The sequence below is a fragment of the Aquila chrysaetos genome, chromosome 9 (genome assembly GCF_900496995.4).
Source record: "Aquila chrysaetos chrysaetos chromosome 9, bAquChr1.4, whole genome shotgun sequence".
Classification (NCBI taxonomy): domain Eukaryota; kingdom Metazoa; phylum Chordata; class Aves; order Accipitriformes; family Accipitridae; genus Aquila; species Aquila chrysaetos.
The window spans coordinates 30,748,081-30,766,370 of record NC_044012.1 but is presented as its reverse complement, the minus strand read 5'-3'; the positions used below and the strand labels follow the sequence as shown (position 1 = coordinate 30,766,370).

General features: G+C 40.0%; 1 protein-coding gene across 5 annotated transcripts in view; it reads right to left on the bottom strand.

Annotated features, from left to right (window-relative positions):
• NAA25 (N-alpha-acetyltransferase 25, NatB auxiliary subunit) overlaps positions 1–18,290 on the bottom strand; it is a 33,780-nt gene that overhangs the window by 5,137 nt on the left and 10,353 nt on the right. For 4 of the 5 annotated variants that reach the window (XR_003925057.2, XM_030026048.2, XM_030026050.2 and 1 more), the window contains 18 exons: positions 17,870–17,977; positions 17,344–17,422; positions 16,694–16,805; positions 15,722–15,811; positions 15,200–15,369; positions 14,312–14,424; positions 11,395–11,602; positions 10,680–10,766; positions 9,455–9,635; positions 8,710–8,809; positions 4,173–4,324; positions 3,751–3,876; positions 3,196–3,439; positions 2,850–2,973; positions 2,429–2,494; positions 1,837–1,934; positions 1,509–1,619; positions 916–1,062 (listed from right to left, as the gene is read on the bottom strand). Coding sequence is in view for 4 of the 5 variants with exons in the window: in XM_030026048.2 (XP_029881908.1) it covers positions 916–1,062; positions 1,509–1,619; positions 1,837–1,934; positions 2,429–2,494; positions 2,850–2,973; positions 3,196–3,439; positions 3,751–3,876; positions 4,173–4,324; positions 8,710–8,809; positions 9,455–9,635; positions 10,680–10,766; positions 11,395–11,602; positions 14,312–14,424; positions 15,200–15,369; positions 15,722–15,811; positions 16,694–16,805; positions 17,344–17,422; positions 17,870–17,977 (2,316 nt within the window). In the remaining variant the exon portion in view is untranslated. The remainder of the gene's footprint in view (positions 1–915; positions 1,063–1,508; positions 1,620–1,836; positions 1,935–2,428; positions 2,495–2,849; positions 2,974–3,195; positions 3,440–3,750; positions 3,877–4,172; positions 4,325–8,709; positions 8,810–9,454; positions 9,636–10,679; positions 10,767–11,394; positions 11,603–14,311; positions 14,425–15,199; positions 15,370–15,721; positions 15,812–16,693; positions 16,806–17,343; positions 17,423–17,869; positions 17,978–18,290) is intronic. The other variant, XM_030026049.2, reaches the window with a different exon arrangement.

Sequence of the window (18,290 nt, the reverse complement as noted above, 5' to 3'; positions counted from 1 at the left end):
CAATCCTTCTTTGACAGGGAGCACAACTCGCCACTCCCCCAGCCCCTCTCCCCTGCATATCAGAAGATGATGCCTATTCCACCGCTTTACTATGTTGCACCTTTTATCCCCACCTGTGTTTCAAGAGCACCATGAAAGAAATTCCAATTCTATGCTTTCAGTCACCTCTAGGCTTTTTAGCTAGACTCTGACACCATTTCAAAGATACTTTCAGGATCTCAACTGCTCTTGTACATAAACACATTCACAGTAAGTACTGAACTGTTAGAAGATCCCTTATGACAGTAACATTAACTCTATCACAAAGTTTAACTCTTATCTGACTGCAATGGCTTAAAAAGCCAAGTTTCCTCATTAGGGCCGTGCTTCCCACGTCTACATTTGACATGAGGTTTGGCATGTGCAGTGCCTATTACTCCTGCCTCTGTTTTTCCCTATATAGCTAGGGGGGTGGGAGGGGAAGTTGCCACTTGCTTTTCTGTGAAGATCAAGTAATTGTTTCCAGGGAAGTGACTGATCAGCAGTAGGTGAATCTCAAATGTTTCCTGGAATAAGTATTTTACATGCATTATGGCATGTAAAATACAGGTAATAGAACAAAATAATGTTAAAACCTTAAGTTTTTCTTCACTAATATACGACACAAAATGAAAATATGTTAAAATTCCTGTGTTTAGATCTCATTTTTTGAAATTTTGTGCAGTGAGCTGGAGCTGATCAGGTGAGGCAAAGTCACTGTGTCACTATAAAAAAAGCCTAACTCACCACTCTAAAACTAAGCTTTTTGTTTGTTTGTTTTCCTTTTTCTTCCTCCCAATAGAACATTTTGGTAAAAAGAAGCTTTCAGCAAAGTTATCCCACAGGTGTGTACATACAGGTTGTTATCAGTCACACACAAACAACAAAAGTTCTTACCTGTAAAAGCAGAGTGTCCTTGAGGGACAGGTCTTCAAGTTTCAGTGCAGTCAGAATTATTTCAAGCCCTTTGATGTGATCTATTACGTTGGAAGTTAATGTCTGTAGTTCAGTAACATAATCCAGAAAATGTGTAAAAACAGGTGGCTATAAGAACAAATATATATTTTTAATTTACAAACACATTTTAATGCCTATTCAAATGCCTATTCTATATGACAACTCACTTTGTAACATCTGTCATTCTATTCCTTCCCCCCACTTCCAAGCTATAATCTACCTACCCAGATAAACACTACTAGTTAACAAGTTTACTGTAGTGCATTCAGGGCAGGAAGGCCTGTGATACTCCGAACTGTTTCCTATTAAAAAGCTGTCATGTGATGTCAGATGTGCCATGTCACCATTTGATTTTAAATGGAAAAGGAGTTTCAAAAATTAGTACTAAGTAATCTCTAACGCATGTCAGCCTCTACAAGGCAAAGTTTATGAAAAACATTTTATTAGTATGTTATCTATCCTGATTTTTCTTTCAGTATAAATATGCTGTTGGATTGGGGGTGGGGGAGAAAAGAAAGGAATATTGCCTCTACCATAGCTACACTGCTTTCTTTTTTTTTCTTCTTCTTTTTCTGCAGGTTGGATTTAAAAGGTCGGAGGACACTGTCACAATAACTTGATACCCACAGGGCAATGGAGATCGTCTGGAAAAAAGGTACAAGTATGTTACAAGTTGCATTTACAGGAGGCTTCTAAACTGTTTTAGTGTTCCTACTGATAAGACTCAGAGTAATTAGAATATGCAACAAAACCCCTCTGCTTTCATGAGTGACTGAGATCAAAGAACTGCCACTGTGTTTTAGTCCCAACATTTCTACCCTAAAGTACTCCAAAATTTCTGGTTTACAAAGAAAAATATACCTCAACAAAGAAGACTAGGTTTTCTAACAAGTTTGGATGAGTTTTCAAGGTGCCATCTCTGACTTCAATCAAATCACCTTTACATTTATTGAACAAGTCTGAAAAGAAAAAAGGAAAAGCCTTATTCAGGACACACAGATCAACTTAAATGCATATTTTCCATACAGTATGTATCTCACTGTAGTGTGTAAAGGTGTCAAAGGACCGACCACCAAGCAGTTAATGATAAATTTGGCCAAAGCCTCTTGAGAAGGTACAGCTCTGAAGCTTCTGCCAAATAGTATTTCATTACAAACAGTATCTCCACACCATTTATTACCACACCTGGACCAAGTACCAGGGAGACAACAATTGCTCAGACTAGGCTGCAAGGTAGCAAAATGATAGGACATGACGACATTCTGTGGCATGCAACAGCTTCATGATCAGATGAGCCAAGAGCAATCTCAGCCTTATTCTCAAGTATCTTTCAAAGGGGTCTGCAGATGCATTAACACACTCCTCATAATTGCAGCACACTCAGCAGCACATCCTCAGAGCATCATGAAGCACCACCTTAGCTACCAGTGTTTACTCTTGAGTTACCATTTACCTGTCAGTCGATCTACTAAAGACTTGAAACTATTCCCTATCCTCTCCTGGATTTCTGCTGAATCTTCTGAAAAAGAGAAAAAAAGTTATAAACCACAAGTTTGTGTATTTTCTGCTTCCAGAAACCAAGAGGCATTTAAATGTAATTTAGTGTTAGCAGTCAAAAGCAAATGCATCTGCTTTCAAAGGGGATCCAGTATTACATTGACATATACTGTACAAAAAAGACGACTTGCATAAAACATTAAATTAAGGCAATATCTCCCAGATAACTTAGTATCATTCAAAAAATTAACACACAAGTAACAGTTTGGGTCCACATGATGCAATGCCTAGTTGTTTTCAAACTACATGGAGACACATCTCGCTCCCTCCCACCACACATGGCAATCTGGTTAAACCCCTGCCCCTCAAACACTTACCTAAGCCATTGGTATCTAGTTCATAAATATCACTAACAAGATAAAACAAGCTAGTCTGGCATTGACAGCTGCCATTACTGAAGAAGCCAGCCATTCGGGTAGGAGGAGGGCCAAGGACAGGATACTAGGCAAGAAGCAAAGAAAAAGATAAAGGTGTTGCAGCTTTTCCTTATCCAGAACACAGTGTTTGTCTCTGGCACATCTCTCAGTCAGATTCATACACTACAAACTCAGGGTCAGTTAAGTGCATTCTGCAGCCTGCTGGACGTTACAAGATGCATTCAGTTTCTCTGCTTGCATTCACGTTCATTTAATATTTGGGGATAGCTTTTTCCTTAACGGGTACCTGAATTTTTTGTTCTAGAAACTTCTTCCCTGAATCCACTGCCGCTTCCAGCTGCTGAAGCAGGGATCGAATTGTATCAATCTTGGATGACACGCCGTTCTCTGCAGTCTTTTCAGAGTTCTTTGGTTGAATAGTGTGACTAAGAGTTGGGAGTCCGCTTACTAGCCTTAAAGTTAAAGACCGGATTCGCAACCACATGGTTTCTTCCTCCAGTGAGAGTTTCCTATGTTCTTCAGAAATGTCCCTAGAGAAAGGCACCAAATGTTTTCAGGCAAGTGCTTCAATTTTGCAAAGCAGCAAGCTTCACTCAGGTACAAAAGCCTCCCCAAAGTTACTGAATACTGTATGAAGAGGAAGGAGTGATCAGAAATTCAGAAAACTGTATTAATATGTAAAAAGGCAGCACTGCTAGAAGAGATGAATGACGCTTGTTAAGTTTGCAGTTAGCCAGCCTAGAGAACATTTAAATATGGCAGTTGCCCTGGAAGGATTTTCTTTGCCATGGGTGCTGTAAGGAAAAGGTGGGACTCTACAGTTGAGGATATTTCTACTCACCTGTCTTTTGGATCCCAGTTAAACAAGACCGTCAGGTCTCTGTTGTCACGCAAATCTTTCCACGGAATGTCATCCTCCTCTGGGCTCAGACTCATGGACTTTATACTTTCTTCTAAACTGGCTGATCTGTACATAAGAACAAGCAATATTAAATCAAACATTTTATCACTGGAAATAGGAAACACAGCTAACATTCTCTCCACCGTTCAACTCTTCTGATGTCAGAAATGTTACACATACATGGTACGACAAGGATGCTGAAGGGGAGAGCAAATTAGAAGCAGAGAGACATAGCTCACAGGTTTCTGCCAAAGAGCTGCAAATGCAACTCGCCAAGGTCTCACTTGGCCAGTGTTCCTCCTATGCACTAATCTCCATTTTTTTCATGTGCAAGGAGCTGCACTTATTACTGCTGTACTTACATATTTGCTTCAAGTAAGAGGTCTAACAACATCCGTTCTGTGCGAACTTGCGCAAAGTGAAGGGAAGAGTTCAGCCTATTCCTAAATGCAATGAATTCTGGGATCTTCTCAAATGCACCATACTTGTAGGCTTGAATGATATATTCTGAGGTCTAGAAGAAAACACACACCATCTTTGTATTAGTTACTTCCATAAATTCAGAATAACCAGGGTTTAACAAGGTCATTGCCAAGAAATTGCATTTCTGTGGTTTTCATTAACCCAGAGGTACAGAATCTGGCAGATACTCAATCCCTGGGAGAAGCTTCCACTTTTGCTTGTCCAAGTCATCCCAGCAGTTTTGCTACTTTAATTTGAGAATGCCCAGATGCTCCACTGGGCAGTGTGATTTAATAACCAAACAACCCTAAGAAACATCATGCTGCTGCCACCACTGAGACTGAAAAATACTTAGAGGGGAGAGATGATTTTGGAAGGCTTTTTTTTTTTTGAGATGCATTATTCAAACTATTAAATCATTGTTTCATTGTGAGAAGTACCTTCAGGCAAAACAAATATATTCCAGATTTTCTGGAAATGACTTGGATGTGCATCACATATTACCGCAACATAGATTAAAAAAATTACTCACACATTTTTTTGTTTCTCTTTTTTATTAGATTTTTGAATACAGTATCACAAGATAATGTCACGCAGTGTATACACATTACAAAACAATCTAAACACCAAAGGAAACTGTCAGGGTCCATGGAATAGTTTGCTTCCCCTCTGATGAAATACAGCAATACAACACACAACTAATATTTCACATCAGTCCAAGCAATCTCCAGAAAGAGATCTGTATGACAAAGGAGCCCCAAACAAGCACTATATTTTAATGAAAATTTCTAACTGTAGAGGCAGAGTGAACTATTTATGCTCCCAGTCAAGACAGATGGCTGTATTTTTTACATCAGAATTACTCCACAATTGAAAAATTCTGGCAAATCAAGTATTTTCTTCTGAACAAGATTATGAAATACACTGAAGATGAGAGGCACCAAAAAAGGCCTCTGGTTAACTGAACTTTATATGGTACTAAAAGACTCAACTTGTTTGGAAGGCTCTGAGAGACTAGAAGCTAGCACTCACAGATGAAAACCACCTTTTTTTTTTTTTTATCCCTCCAAAATAAGAAACATCCTCTAGGTAGCTCTGTCTTTTTTTTTTTTTTTCCTCCCCCTAAGAATTTGGTTATTTGCACTGTATGAAAAAAATATGCCAAATATTCAACAACATACCCTCTGATAAACAGCCTTGTAGAGTTCATTGTCAGGCTGCGGGATTGCGCTATGGGTGCTAATTCAACTGCATCGACGTGGTTTTTAAATCCCCATAGGACACGTTGGTGTTCTGTTTGCCTGCAGTATCTGGAGAAATTAAAGACGGACGGACACAAGAAAATTAGAGAGATTACTTGTGATTCTGCATATTTAAAGGAGGACTATCTTGGGAAGGATAAAGTTGCCTTTTTAGTTTTGGTCAAATATAGCAGTACTGCCTTCTCTCTCCTCCCTGTCCTTGGCATCCTCTCCCAGAGCAGAAATATTATGTCAGGACTGCACAGCATCCTAGGCGGCTGTTACTCACGGGACTCACTCTTAAACAGGACTCACTTCAGGCTGTTAAGTTCAGCAAGTCAGAAGGAAAACGTATTTATCCAAAGCAATCAGTCTGAATCAGTAGCTATATTTTTATGCCAGACCACTTCGTTTATATCCCACACTTCCTGTTCTAGGCAGAGTCCCACGCACAGTGTGATGCAGGACACGTTCTCTGTGCTGTAGCAGACGTTCCAGCTATCTTAAACACCAACTGAGAGAGGAGCAGGCAGTATCTGAAATCATGTAAAAAGTTAACTTTCAAAGGATAGTCCTCCTTTAACATCGCAGTTAGATGCTGTTATGGGACTCAAATAGGAAGCTGGTATCCAGACCCTGAGTATGAAGGGGCAACCCCAGCAGAACCACAGCAGCACAGAAACCAGTAGCAGATTCTGACCTTGTGATACTTAAGACATGTCTCATGGTAAGGAATCTCTTTTTTCATCTCCACTCTTGTCATACCATCATCCTAGGTAAACAGTACCCTAAATTGAGCCTTCACCTCCTGCAATTTGCACCTTACAGTCAGTTTAAAGGACACTTGCTATTTGCAAATTAGTACAGCTTTTGATGCATTTCCCAACTAAAAGGATCTTAAGGTGATAACCACTGGAAATGTCCAGAACACACAAGAGATTTGGCTACCCGAGATCAACGATGGCTCATGGTCCTTTGGTCGCAATACTCTGTCTCCAAGATGAGACATGATGCAGAATCACATCCTTATCTTGTAGCATGAAGAATTGTATAATGCCGATTGCACCACTTTCACCTCTCTTGCAGTTTCAACTTTTTAAGGTGAGGTAGTAAGGCAGGTTGAACCATTCAAGGCACCGCCTTTTCAGGATTTCTAGAACACGAGTTGAGTAGCATTTTCCTGGCAACAGCACTTGGAATGTGGCTGTCTTCGTCTGTGTACAGATGTTGAGCTACTGGAGACCATCAGCTCTTCTCTGCTGCAAGCACCTTTATGATTCGTGCCAAAGAGAATAACCTTCTTCCAAGGTAACTTACACCTGAAGCTGCTTCAGACTGTTTTCCAGGGAAAGATGATTTCTTGATGCTTTACAATGCAGTGTTCCCAAGCAGACAAATCATATCCAATAGTTTTTTCAGTTCACTTTTTTCACCTGGCACCCAACAGTCATGCGTTTTATGAAGGGGGGGAAAAAAAAAAAAACAAACCAAAACCAAAACGGCCGACACCACCACCAATAGACACAGGAGAAAGCTGTCTGGATCTAGGGCTTTACTCCACAAAACACTGCACCCAGGAATCCAAAGACTCTTAGGAAGTAGAATCAGTGCTTAAACAATGAGCAAATGAGAGAAGCAAACAAGAGCAAGCTCCCATCGTAAAATCCACGTGCTCCTCTGTGCATCCCGCTCCCTACAGTAAAATTTCTGTCAGACACAGATCACAGTAACTCAGCATCTACCTTAGAGGTACAGGTACATGGCAACTGCTATTGTGTACATAGGAATAACCTGGGCTGCCAACAGAGCAAGGGTACTTTTTCTGAGGGATTACTGTGAGCATCTTTACTATTCAGTACAGACAAGTTCTGTGTTTTTATCTATTCCTGGGATAGCAGGAAAGGAAGTTATATGACTGCAGAGCCTTTGGAGCCAACTTAGCCAGTGGCTGACTGGAAGTTACAACTGGATTGCACCTTTGTTTCTTATGAAGTAAAGTAAAAATAAGGTTCTTCACCTACCTCACCGCAGTGACCAAACTGTAAAATATAATTACACAGGATATATTCCTACTTCTCAGAATGGGACTGCCTTGAAAGTTTTAGGGAGATGGATACTTCCCTGACACAATTCTGGACTATTTCTGTTCCTATTTGCCCAATATATTTCCACCAAGACTTCAAAAATGAGTTGTTCCACTGTTCTTCTACCTAGCCCATTTTTCACGGGTTCCATTGGAATTCTGAAACAGAATTGATACTTTCCCCATGAATGTATCAGAATGTACATCAGAGTGTACTTTCAAAGTAAGATTATTGACAAGTAGTTACTAATCAAGTCAGCTACAAGCACTGTAGATGCCTAGAGCATGGCATGCATTTTAAGAAGCACCAGATCTCTTTGGAGGAATTCAGCTACTCTCCCCTCACTACTGCATTCATTCCAGTCCCAACACTCTCATTCAAGACAATTTTCTTTTTATTCACATCACTTTTAGGGGTGAACTGAATAAAACAGGTAGTTCCCATTAGCACAAGACGAGGTTTTGCAATTCAATCCTATCACTTCAAAATAATGCAGTTAGTCATGGGCTCTGCTCTGCCTTCAGTGAAACTGAGACTTCAAGACTCAGTTTTTCCCCTCTGAAATCCTCCCACCTTGTTCCTTCTGCTTTCCATACCTTTTAACGATGTGCATTCCCACCATCCCTGTGTGGCCAGGACAGCCATCACTAAAACACACTGCTTCAGTGACTGTAATACAAAGGATTGCTAAGAATGCCATCACCATCTTGACCCACCATCCCTGGCTGTTGTATGATTTTCCAAAATGCTAGAAGTTATATGACACCAGGACTTATTTGCCATGTGACATTTCACTTAAATTACTGCATAAAATCACAATCCATTCATTTAAAAATAATTATACCTGTTTTTTGAGGAGCATTAAAGCTGGCTTTAATAAAATAGAAAGCTAAAGCAAAACCCCATATAACAGTAAGTTACAAACTCTTGTAATGAGAAACACAGGTTGAGGCAACCTTTACTACAAACACAAAGTTGCATGTATTATTCCTCTTTGTTATCATGTTATCAACCACTACATTTCTGTAAGCCCTTACAAAGGGCACAGACTTCTGTAAGGTATCTTGACATACTGCTCTGTTACAAGGACACAGAGGTTTCTTTCAACTTACATCTTTCTGGTTGGAGTGGAAAAACCTGAGTGCAAAATTGCAGGATTGGGATGCAGCAGCGTAATGGCCCAGAGACTCTGCATAGCGCGTCAGAAGATAGCTGCAACACAACACAACACAAGTCAAATATCAGCACACAGCCCCGGGGAAACCTGAATTTCAAACACAGGTCCGAACAGACAATGGCAGTACAGTCCAGCTTTAATGAAAAGTCTGGAGATTTAAAGGAGGGCATTCACAACATTCATATTAAAATTTATGCTTTTAAAAGTAATGGAAGGAATTCTTAATTTTTTAAAAACAGTATGTGGGGGCTTGGAGCTCCTCCATCCACCCTGTTAAGTGTGCAAGAGATTACTTAGATACCCACAAACACAATAACCAAGGCAAGGCCATTGGGTGTGTTTGTTTTAACTAGCGCTCCCAAGCTTTGCTGAGCTATGACACAAGCCAGAACACCAAGCTATGACTGGCATCAAGATATATGTTTCACAAATTTCTTTCAGATTCCCCCTAGTTAATACTCTGAAAACCCCAAACAGATCAAATCACACAAGACAGATACTCCACGAGAAGGGGAGCATACTACAATAGATGTGTCTCATGTAATTCCAAAACACTTTTGCCCAACACTGTATGAAAATCTGATAATCTGCTAACTTTCAGTAGCAAAGGAAACTGAAGATCTCAGGACTGGCTACTGGAGGGTCACCATCACCAATTATTCTCAGTAAATACTACCCACCCGATGGTGTCGTGCTGTATGTGTTTTGCATCAAGGCTGGAATAGAGCTCTGAAACAGGTTCAAATGCACCAAGTCTGCAGTAGATTCGAATGAGCAGCAATTTAAACTGAGCATTAGAAGGACTATGAGATAACCCTTCTTCTAAGAGAGTGAGGCACTGCCATACAGCTGACTCTTCACCTGGTGACAAAGACAAAACACACAGACAGGCATGATCAGAGTGAGGCACTGAACACCAACAGCACAGTTCACTTCGGCGTTGGAGCTTCCTTCCCCAAGTTACGCACCTCTCAAAATGGTCCCATGCGTTTCAACATGCAGATGGCATTCATCAGCCATGCTGCTGCCCTTAAAACTAACACCCACTCCAGCACTATAGCTGCTCTCTGAGGGAAAGGTGGAGGAATAATTCTTCACAGGGAATATCTAGCTCACGTCTGTACAGAGCACAGCCCTCACATGAGCCCACTGCAGAAGTGACCTTCCCCAATGAGCCTTGGACTGTTGAGGATTTCTAGCTTCTATGTACAGAGCACTCCCAAGCATTATGCAAGACCGTAGCACAGAGCCAGGAATCCAAGAGCCCACACTTGATGATGGATTTACTCGGATTAAAGAATAAATCTTCCTCAGGAGAGACAAAGGCATAACTGACAACTACACGGAAGGGCAGGAAGATAAACAGTGCCTGTGGACAGCCACCATTGAAGTCTGACTGTGGGATTAGGAGACTAACAGGCAGAGCAGATGTGGAGTACAGGAATACTCAAGACAGTGCAACAGGTCTCAGCAGAAGGTTTAGAAGTAAGGGATCCAAAAGACAAAGTATGTCAGGGAGGGAAAGAAATGCTCTCAAAACACCTCTGATATCAGAAAGGAGTTGTCAGCAGAATCTGTGCAAAGGGAGAGAAAACATTACCTACACGGGAAACTCAGAACGAGCTTCTGAAGACAGCTAACACTGAGCTGCAGGAGTCATCAGCAAAGCTCTGCCAGGACTTACAAGAATTAATCAGAAAAATTAAATCCCTTTAGAAGTCAGTGAGATTCAGATCAAACACCAGCTGAACAGAGGGGACTCCTGACATACCTCATGTTGAGAGAAAAAACAGAAAGCTATGGGCCTAACAAGCCACGCCAGGTACACACTGGCCACAGGGACACAGTCTCTCTATCACAACCATCCAGAGTGGTATTAAGCAAGACACGATTTTCGGAACATACCTTCTAGCCACAAATCGAGGAGCAGGTGAACTGCAAGGAGGCAGTAATAATCTGAAAACTGCAATTCAGTTTTCAAACAAGATTTTCCTAAATAGAGAAAAAAAAAAGTTACCCTTCAATTACTAACAGTGCTGTCAGGTGCTTCTCACATTGTCGGCATTATCAAATGACACAGCTACCTGACAGATGATAACCACAGCTTAATTTATATAATCCAGAGTTGTCTTAAAAACTGAAACAACTGTATACATGCTGCATTTGTTCATTGCACAAATGGACTTTGGGCCACTTCATATGTTGACATCTGCTGAAGAAGAACAGACTCTCCTACAACTGCAAGATTTACAAATTACTATTATTGCCCGTCTATTTGTCCTAGGTACACCAGTGCTAAAGCCTGGCTTTGCTTAAAGGCACAGGCAATTGTGCAAACATAGAAATGTACCATCTGAACTACCCAGAAATATCTCATTTGTCTTTAAGTTATACAACTGAAAAGAAACAAAATTCAAAGAAAACAGATAATTCAGGTATGCCCAAGGATGTAATCATAAAGGAGAAAGCAAAAGTATTATCTAGCAGCACAATAGGTGCTGTGCACCAATAGCGGTATTTGCCAGAGTTTGTGGTGTTCCACCCTCCTGAAAAAGCTGCCAACTTCTGCTCATAAAAAGCTAAAAGTGAACTGCAACATTCATTTTACGGTTTTTCTCACCAAACTCTAATCCATGGCGGTATCTTAACATCAACTCCCTGACCACAGTCAGCTTTTGCTTCTTATCCATGGCGTGATAGATACCAAGCAATCTTGAGAGCTGTACTACACACAAATGTTGTTGCAGAGCTTTGATATCGGCTGGCAGTGCGATTTCACTCTCTCCTGTTGCTGACAGAGGGATTACTTCCAGCAATTGACTGATGAACTGAAAGAGAAACACTGTTAAATTCTGCAGGGCATCTGGGACTGCACAAAGGAAAGCATTTCCTCCTTCAAATCAAGAAAAAAGAAAAGCAAGGTGGAAATGTCAGCATCAACCCCGATGTCACACTAGAACCAGTGGTTAAAGAGCTGGATTCAATGTTTTTGATTTTTTTTTTTTTTAATTTTTTTTTTTTGTTTTTAAAGCTGGTGAGCACACAGTTCTGGTTGCACTCACTCAATAGCTTTTAGTAAGTTTCATCAGACAGAGGAAAAAAATAAATCACAGGCAAGTTTCCAATACACTGACACACAAGAGAGTTCAAGCACCTGTTAACACTCTCAGTAATAATATATGCAATTAAAATAAGCAGTTACTGAAAGGCTTCACAGCACACTTTCAGGAAATAGTGGGTTTGTACTAGCCCTTACATCTTCTCTCAACTCTGAAGTAATGTGCTGTACTCAGTGAGGTCACAATCATTGATTAATGACTTCTTTTTTTTAATTAAGTTGTAAGAAAAGCAGCCTCTCATTGTTTACAATTCTAATGGAAGACAGCAGACTTCTCACAACACACAGTCAGGGCTGAACAGCAGTTTCTTGTTGCCCTAAAATCCAAGTGTTTACAAACTCAAAACTGAGTTAAAGCCAATGAATTCAACTTTACTACATTTGGTGTTGAAACACAAGAATTGCATCAAATGCATGCCTGAGGAAAAAAGCGTGACAGCTAGATAGGAGGAACACATAGCACCATGCATACAAATTACAGTTTTCCCATCGATACCGATGAAGACTGTGTTGACAAATCTTTTCAGTTTGAGATTTTGCCAAGCTCAGCAAGGTCAATCAAATCACTAGGCTGCATACTCCAATTTACGCCTCTAGGAAGTCAAGATTGATGTCGTGACAATTATTTCTGGAATATCTCATGTGTCTAGTGGGCCAGCAAGATTGCCACATCCTCAGCTACTGAATTGTAACACCATTCAGTACTTTTAAAAAAAAGACACCCCCCCCCAGCTGCGTATAGCCTCAGTGTGACCCTGTTACTTTACCTAGGACACAACCACCTTTGGCATCTTTTGCTGTGAAACAAGAATAAAGTTAAGACAATCTATAAATATTTTAAGTAACTTAAACTTTCAGATTTCAAAAACTAGTCAGCACTTCAGCACCACTAAAGCTCCTCAGCTACACGACTCCTTGACTGAGTTAAACCACTGCAGATGCATGCTTCAGAGACAACAGCCAGAAGCCATACACTGGGAAGACATTCCAGTATGTCAGTATGACACAATATGATATATGCACTAAATCAGCAGCAGTTTTAAGGCCAATCAGAAAGTGTTAGAGAATTTATTCAAAGTCATGGTTTTACAAGCACTGCAACAAAACTGTAGCCTAAACTATTATTATCAAATATCATTCCCCCCCTGCTCTGGGTTTAGAATTTGTTTCCTGGAAAGTTAGGATTAAACCTGTTCAGTACTTCAGGGTTACCTTGCAATGGTATCACCATTTCCACAACTACAAGTTAAATATCCTTCTGACCACATCTCTTGCCAGTGGAATAAAAACAGACCTTTTAACATGAAACACCAGCAGCAACCCATACATGCCAGGGCCACCATTCTCATTAGTAGTGAGGCTGTGGGAAGAGCTTGCATTAGCAGTCAAAGAGTATTTTAATAAACGAAGAATACAACAACACTATCTACACTTTGTTTACAAACATTTTATCAACAGACTCTGGCTGGTCCAGGGTTCGGTCTAGCCCTCCCCAGCTCTGATAATGTTACACAATGGCTTAGAAAAATAATGGGGTGAGTGACAGGATTCCCAGCTGCTGAAGTCATTCAACAAGCTGCTCATGACTCTGCACAAATAGTCTTTTCAGTTAAAGAGAGCTTGTTTCAGAAGGAGATTCTGGAAAAATTGCCATAGGTCTCTCGGTCACCCCTTGATCAGTACCAATGTGTCCATTCTTTAGCACTGCAGCAGAGCCAAGCAAAACATCTATGTGACACCCTACCTGCATCAGATGAGGGAGCAGATTTTTCCCATTAAACATATAACTTTAATGGGAAAAACAAGTGATGGGTGGGAAGGGAAAGAGGAGGATGTCTTTGTAAAACAAAAGTTACAGTACACAGCAATGAGAACTACAAATGAATGAACAGGGTGGTCCTTCTGTAGTGTTACATTACTCCATTTTCTAAGCTGTGATCTATAAACAAAAGTGACGAGAGATTAGTCATTTAAAAATGAGCTAAATCAGGTAGCTTATCAACTGAACTACAATTCCTAGGGAGCTTTTTGTTACAAGATACAGACTTGTATCTTGTAACTTTCATCAGCATTACCAGCTTTTCATTTTCGATACGAGAATTGAACCAAGACCATCTCAAAGCACCCTGACACCTTGAAATGGTAATAAAGTCAAATGAATACTACATCTGGGTCTGGGTTTGATCTGCAGGATCAAACTTAGTTTTTAGTCTCCAGTAAAAATCCTCTGAATGAAATTGCTCAGTGTATTCAGATGTTCATTGTATTTTCTACAGTGCAAAGAGTTTTCTGAATTTCAAACAGAAGATAAAAATTTGATGTTTCCAGTCTTTTGATAAGATCCACAGGTATTTTAAGATAAAGGGACCAGAGTGCAAACAACTGCTGCAGTTTCTGCCACTTCTTCATCTTTCCTTACCTTTGTGTATTGGCTGGGTGGGAGGAGATCCACAAATACTTTGAGATCAGTAAAACAGCAGGGTTTGTCCCCAAATTTTTTGAAGTATTGGAACATTAGTTCTTCTGGATCACCTAGGAAAAAGGCCAGTTCATCTTTTTAATATGCTCTATCAAAAGTTGAATCTGTAACTATGAGAAATCTTTGGTAATGCTTTTTTTTTCCCCCCTCCCCTTTGAGATTACATAGCGATTTAGAAAATGGATAGCTGTACTACTACGATTTTAACAGAGGTTCAATGTCTTTGGTAACCAAGGACACAAAAAGCCCCAAGAGCTTCACTCGAGCTTCTCTGGCACATAAGAGCTCAGCATAACAGGCATGCATACACAGCCTCCACTTATCTAACAGTGGCTTATTTTTGGATGGAAATACAAAAGGAACTAGTAAGTAGCACAGATGTTGCTCTAATCTCATTCTCTCCTTCACTGATTCCCTAAATGTGATTTTTAAATGCAAGTTTTTAAAAAGCAAAACCTGGTACTACTGCCAAAAGACTTGAACGAAAAACCATTCAGAGATTACAGCGTAACAGCAGGACTTTCTACAAAAGCAGTGCATCAGGAATGCACTTTACATTATGATATCAGTGACCGTATGCTCCTAGATCCCATAGGTCTTTTTGAAAATTTCCCTGCTTGCTTTTACAAGCCCTGGAGCAGTCTGGAACTACCTGCCTTCCTTCAGGGCTCATCTTCTAATGCTTTCAAGATTCTTTATATACAGACAACAGCACATACGTTTTCATAACAGACATTGTATCTAACTCAGTGATTTAGCAAAGAGCTCATTCCAAGTTTGTGTTCTCTCTCCAAAAGATTAATTCATCATCCAGTTAGTGGTTCTTACCTAGTTTATATTCATCATTACAACCTCTGTACCGCAAACGTCTAATCAGCTCCAGTTTAGCTAAATATGGTCCCCGAAGTGGCCGAGAGCTCTTAGATTCTTCTGTTATCCTCTCTTCTATAAATTTCACAGCTTGCTCTACAGTATAGTGTACCTCTCCTTCCAAAGAGCTGTGCAATTAAACAGACAAAAGGTTCTTTGATTCTTCCCATTGCTAAGCATTGATAATGTGTTCAGCATACTCCCAGGATATTCTTAAGGAAATCTGGCATGATGGATTCTCTAACTCAATCACCATGAAAAATACGAACTGGAAGAGTTCTGTAGTGTACAAACCACTAAAGAGCTGTTTCCAATAAACTATTGCCAGCCTCCAAAACAAAGTAGGAAGAACACATCATTTGGGGTATGATGTCAAGAAGTCACCCAAAGATGCAGACACTGCTGTATTGAATATACGAATGCAAACAATTCACTGTAGCACAAAGGAAAAACAAATCCATAGCAGAACTGTTAACTTACTGCTCTTCTTCTGATGGAGGCGTCCAGGATTCATCAATGAGTTGAAACACTGAATCAAAGTAAGTTATATAAAACTGCCAATCATCTGAGCTGAAACAAAAATCAGGCACAGAACAAAGTTTAGGGAATTGCCAAAAACAGTAACTCACTTCTAAAACTGCATTCCTTGCAAAAGCTGAATTTAAGGAATAGCACACATTCATATTACAGAAAAAACAACTACAATAAGAATAATTTCTCCTTGAAAAGGTCTCGCATCTTAAGAATGCCATCATCCTGAATTTCTTGAAACATATTAAAGGAAAGAATTTCAATGAAGAATTGAAGCAAGCTACAAACTCTCCTCTTAACATTTACATTCCAATCAGAGCTCATTAATACCCCCACAAAATGCTAAAGCAGAAGATTCTCCTGTGTATTAACTTATAAGTAAGATAAGGGCACAGCTTAATACAAAAAGCAAGCAACAAATCTCTCTTGACAGTTCCAAGAGACAGATTTGATCATACTAGTATGCTCTCTCCTGATGCATCTGTTCAAAGCATTATATGCATTTCCCAGTATGAAGTCTGGCCAAGTGAGAAAAATGAAGTTCCAGAAAATTAAATGTAAACGCAGGTCTCTTCCTCTCCCACCATGGAAGTTAGAGCTGGACAATCAACACAGCCTTCAGAAATAAGGAGGTAAACAAAATTTTATTGCCTTAATGTATCACTAAAGTCAGCCTTCAAAAAGAAGCAACTACAGTCCTGACACTGACTCTCCCTGTGACCTTCACCATGTCCCTTTAACACTTCATTCCGTTGCCCTTTCCCTCAGGGTTTGGAGTGCAAACATTTGGAAATGCTTTGATATCCTCTGATGTTCTTCTATTTTAACCACCATTTGCAAAAGCCACTAAACAAGGCAATTCACAACCAGCCAGGAATTTCTCTTCAGTTTTTTAGTAGGACTGCAGAAATATAATCTCACTTTTTCAGCAGCAGCCTTCTCGACAGCGCATTGCACTCTGGCCACCTACACAGCTTCTTGTACATTGCCATACACTTGTTCTCACGGCTTTGGAGCTCACTTGTCAGCTTCTCTAAATTAAAAACAGAAGGGCAAGTTTATTTAATCAATGCATTTCCTTCTTTACTTTCTGCATAAAGCTTCTTATTATAGCCCAGGATGCAAAACAGTAAGTGTAAAAGAAAAGAAGAGAGGTCCTCAAAGGATAGAAAGGACAGATTTCCTATAGAAACCTTCATATCCCAATTCCTTAAAACTGCAAGTGCATTTCAATCACCAGAAAGACTCCTCAAAATAGGATATTAGGAACTTTTTTTTTTTTAAGATGGCAGCTACAAACTAACATGCTATCAATTTACTACTGCTAAGCATACTGCTGCAAAGTTCATCACTGAGTAATGCTTAAATACCATAAACAGGTGGGTAAAACCAGCCTGCATCAGAGCACCTCCAGAGTTAGCATCAATGTTTGAAACTGGTGCTAAGAGTCAGGCTTCTTGCAGGCTTTTTTTTTTTTTTTTTTTTTTTTGAACCAGCAGACAAGTCTGAAGTAAAGGAGAACTGCTGTGTTCTCCACACAACTGTGATTATTAATTGTCAGAATAAGTTACCTCCTAGTTTTCCTCTCACAACATCTAAGGCTTCCTTATACTTCTCCAAACGTTCCAGAATCATGTAGTACAGTTCGACCTTAAAAGAAAGATTAGACTGCAATGAAATTTGCTAGTAAAACAATACACAGGTGTGCCAAGAATAAAGTGGCTTGTGTTACTGTCATTAGAAATAGGAGATAGCCAGGCCTGCAAAGCCATCTTTAGCATCCCAGAGGGTGGAGCATTCAGGAATTTAGGTCTTTTTTCCATTCTCAGTCCTGAAGTTTCTCTTGGGGCCTCCCAGGGAGCAAAACCAAGTACTTCCTCAGTCAAATCAAATGCCAAAAAATTTTCCTGGCCACACGATTCCAAATCCCTCTCAACCCTCTGATCTTGGTTTTTCTTCTGTCCCGCTACATTCACATTTATTTCCAGAACACTACTGATTATTATCTTGGAAAACCGTTAAAATAATCAACTTCCTTGAACAGTGCATTCCTTGTCTCAATGTTCAAATCAAGCTGAAAGTATCTGCAAGCCTTACTTCAGCCTCAGCTTCAATCTTATCCTCTTTCACCATCTTTTCCACCATTCTCTCAGCTAGTGGCAAAAACATCGTCTTTGAGAGGTTTTCATCCTGTGCTGAAATAGACTAAGGAAGAGAAGAATTATCGTAACAGCTCATCAACTTTTTGTGTTGTCCCACCCACTGCTTTTTTCCCCATTAGAAGAGGAAAAAAACCCAGGTGCTTCAATTCCACCACCCCCAAAAAACCACACATTCAGAGCTGCCATCTGTCACATGCAGAGAGCTCTGTTAAAAGGCAGCAATAAAACTAGTGATATACTGAAAAGCTTGCTCTTGATTACATTGTCCAGAGACTCATGCATCTAGGCACATAATACCCATGGCAAATAACAGGTAGCAAGAACACATTTGTGTTTTCCATGGCACAGTATTTTAG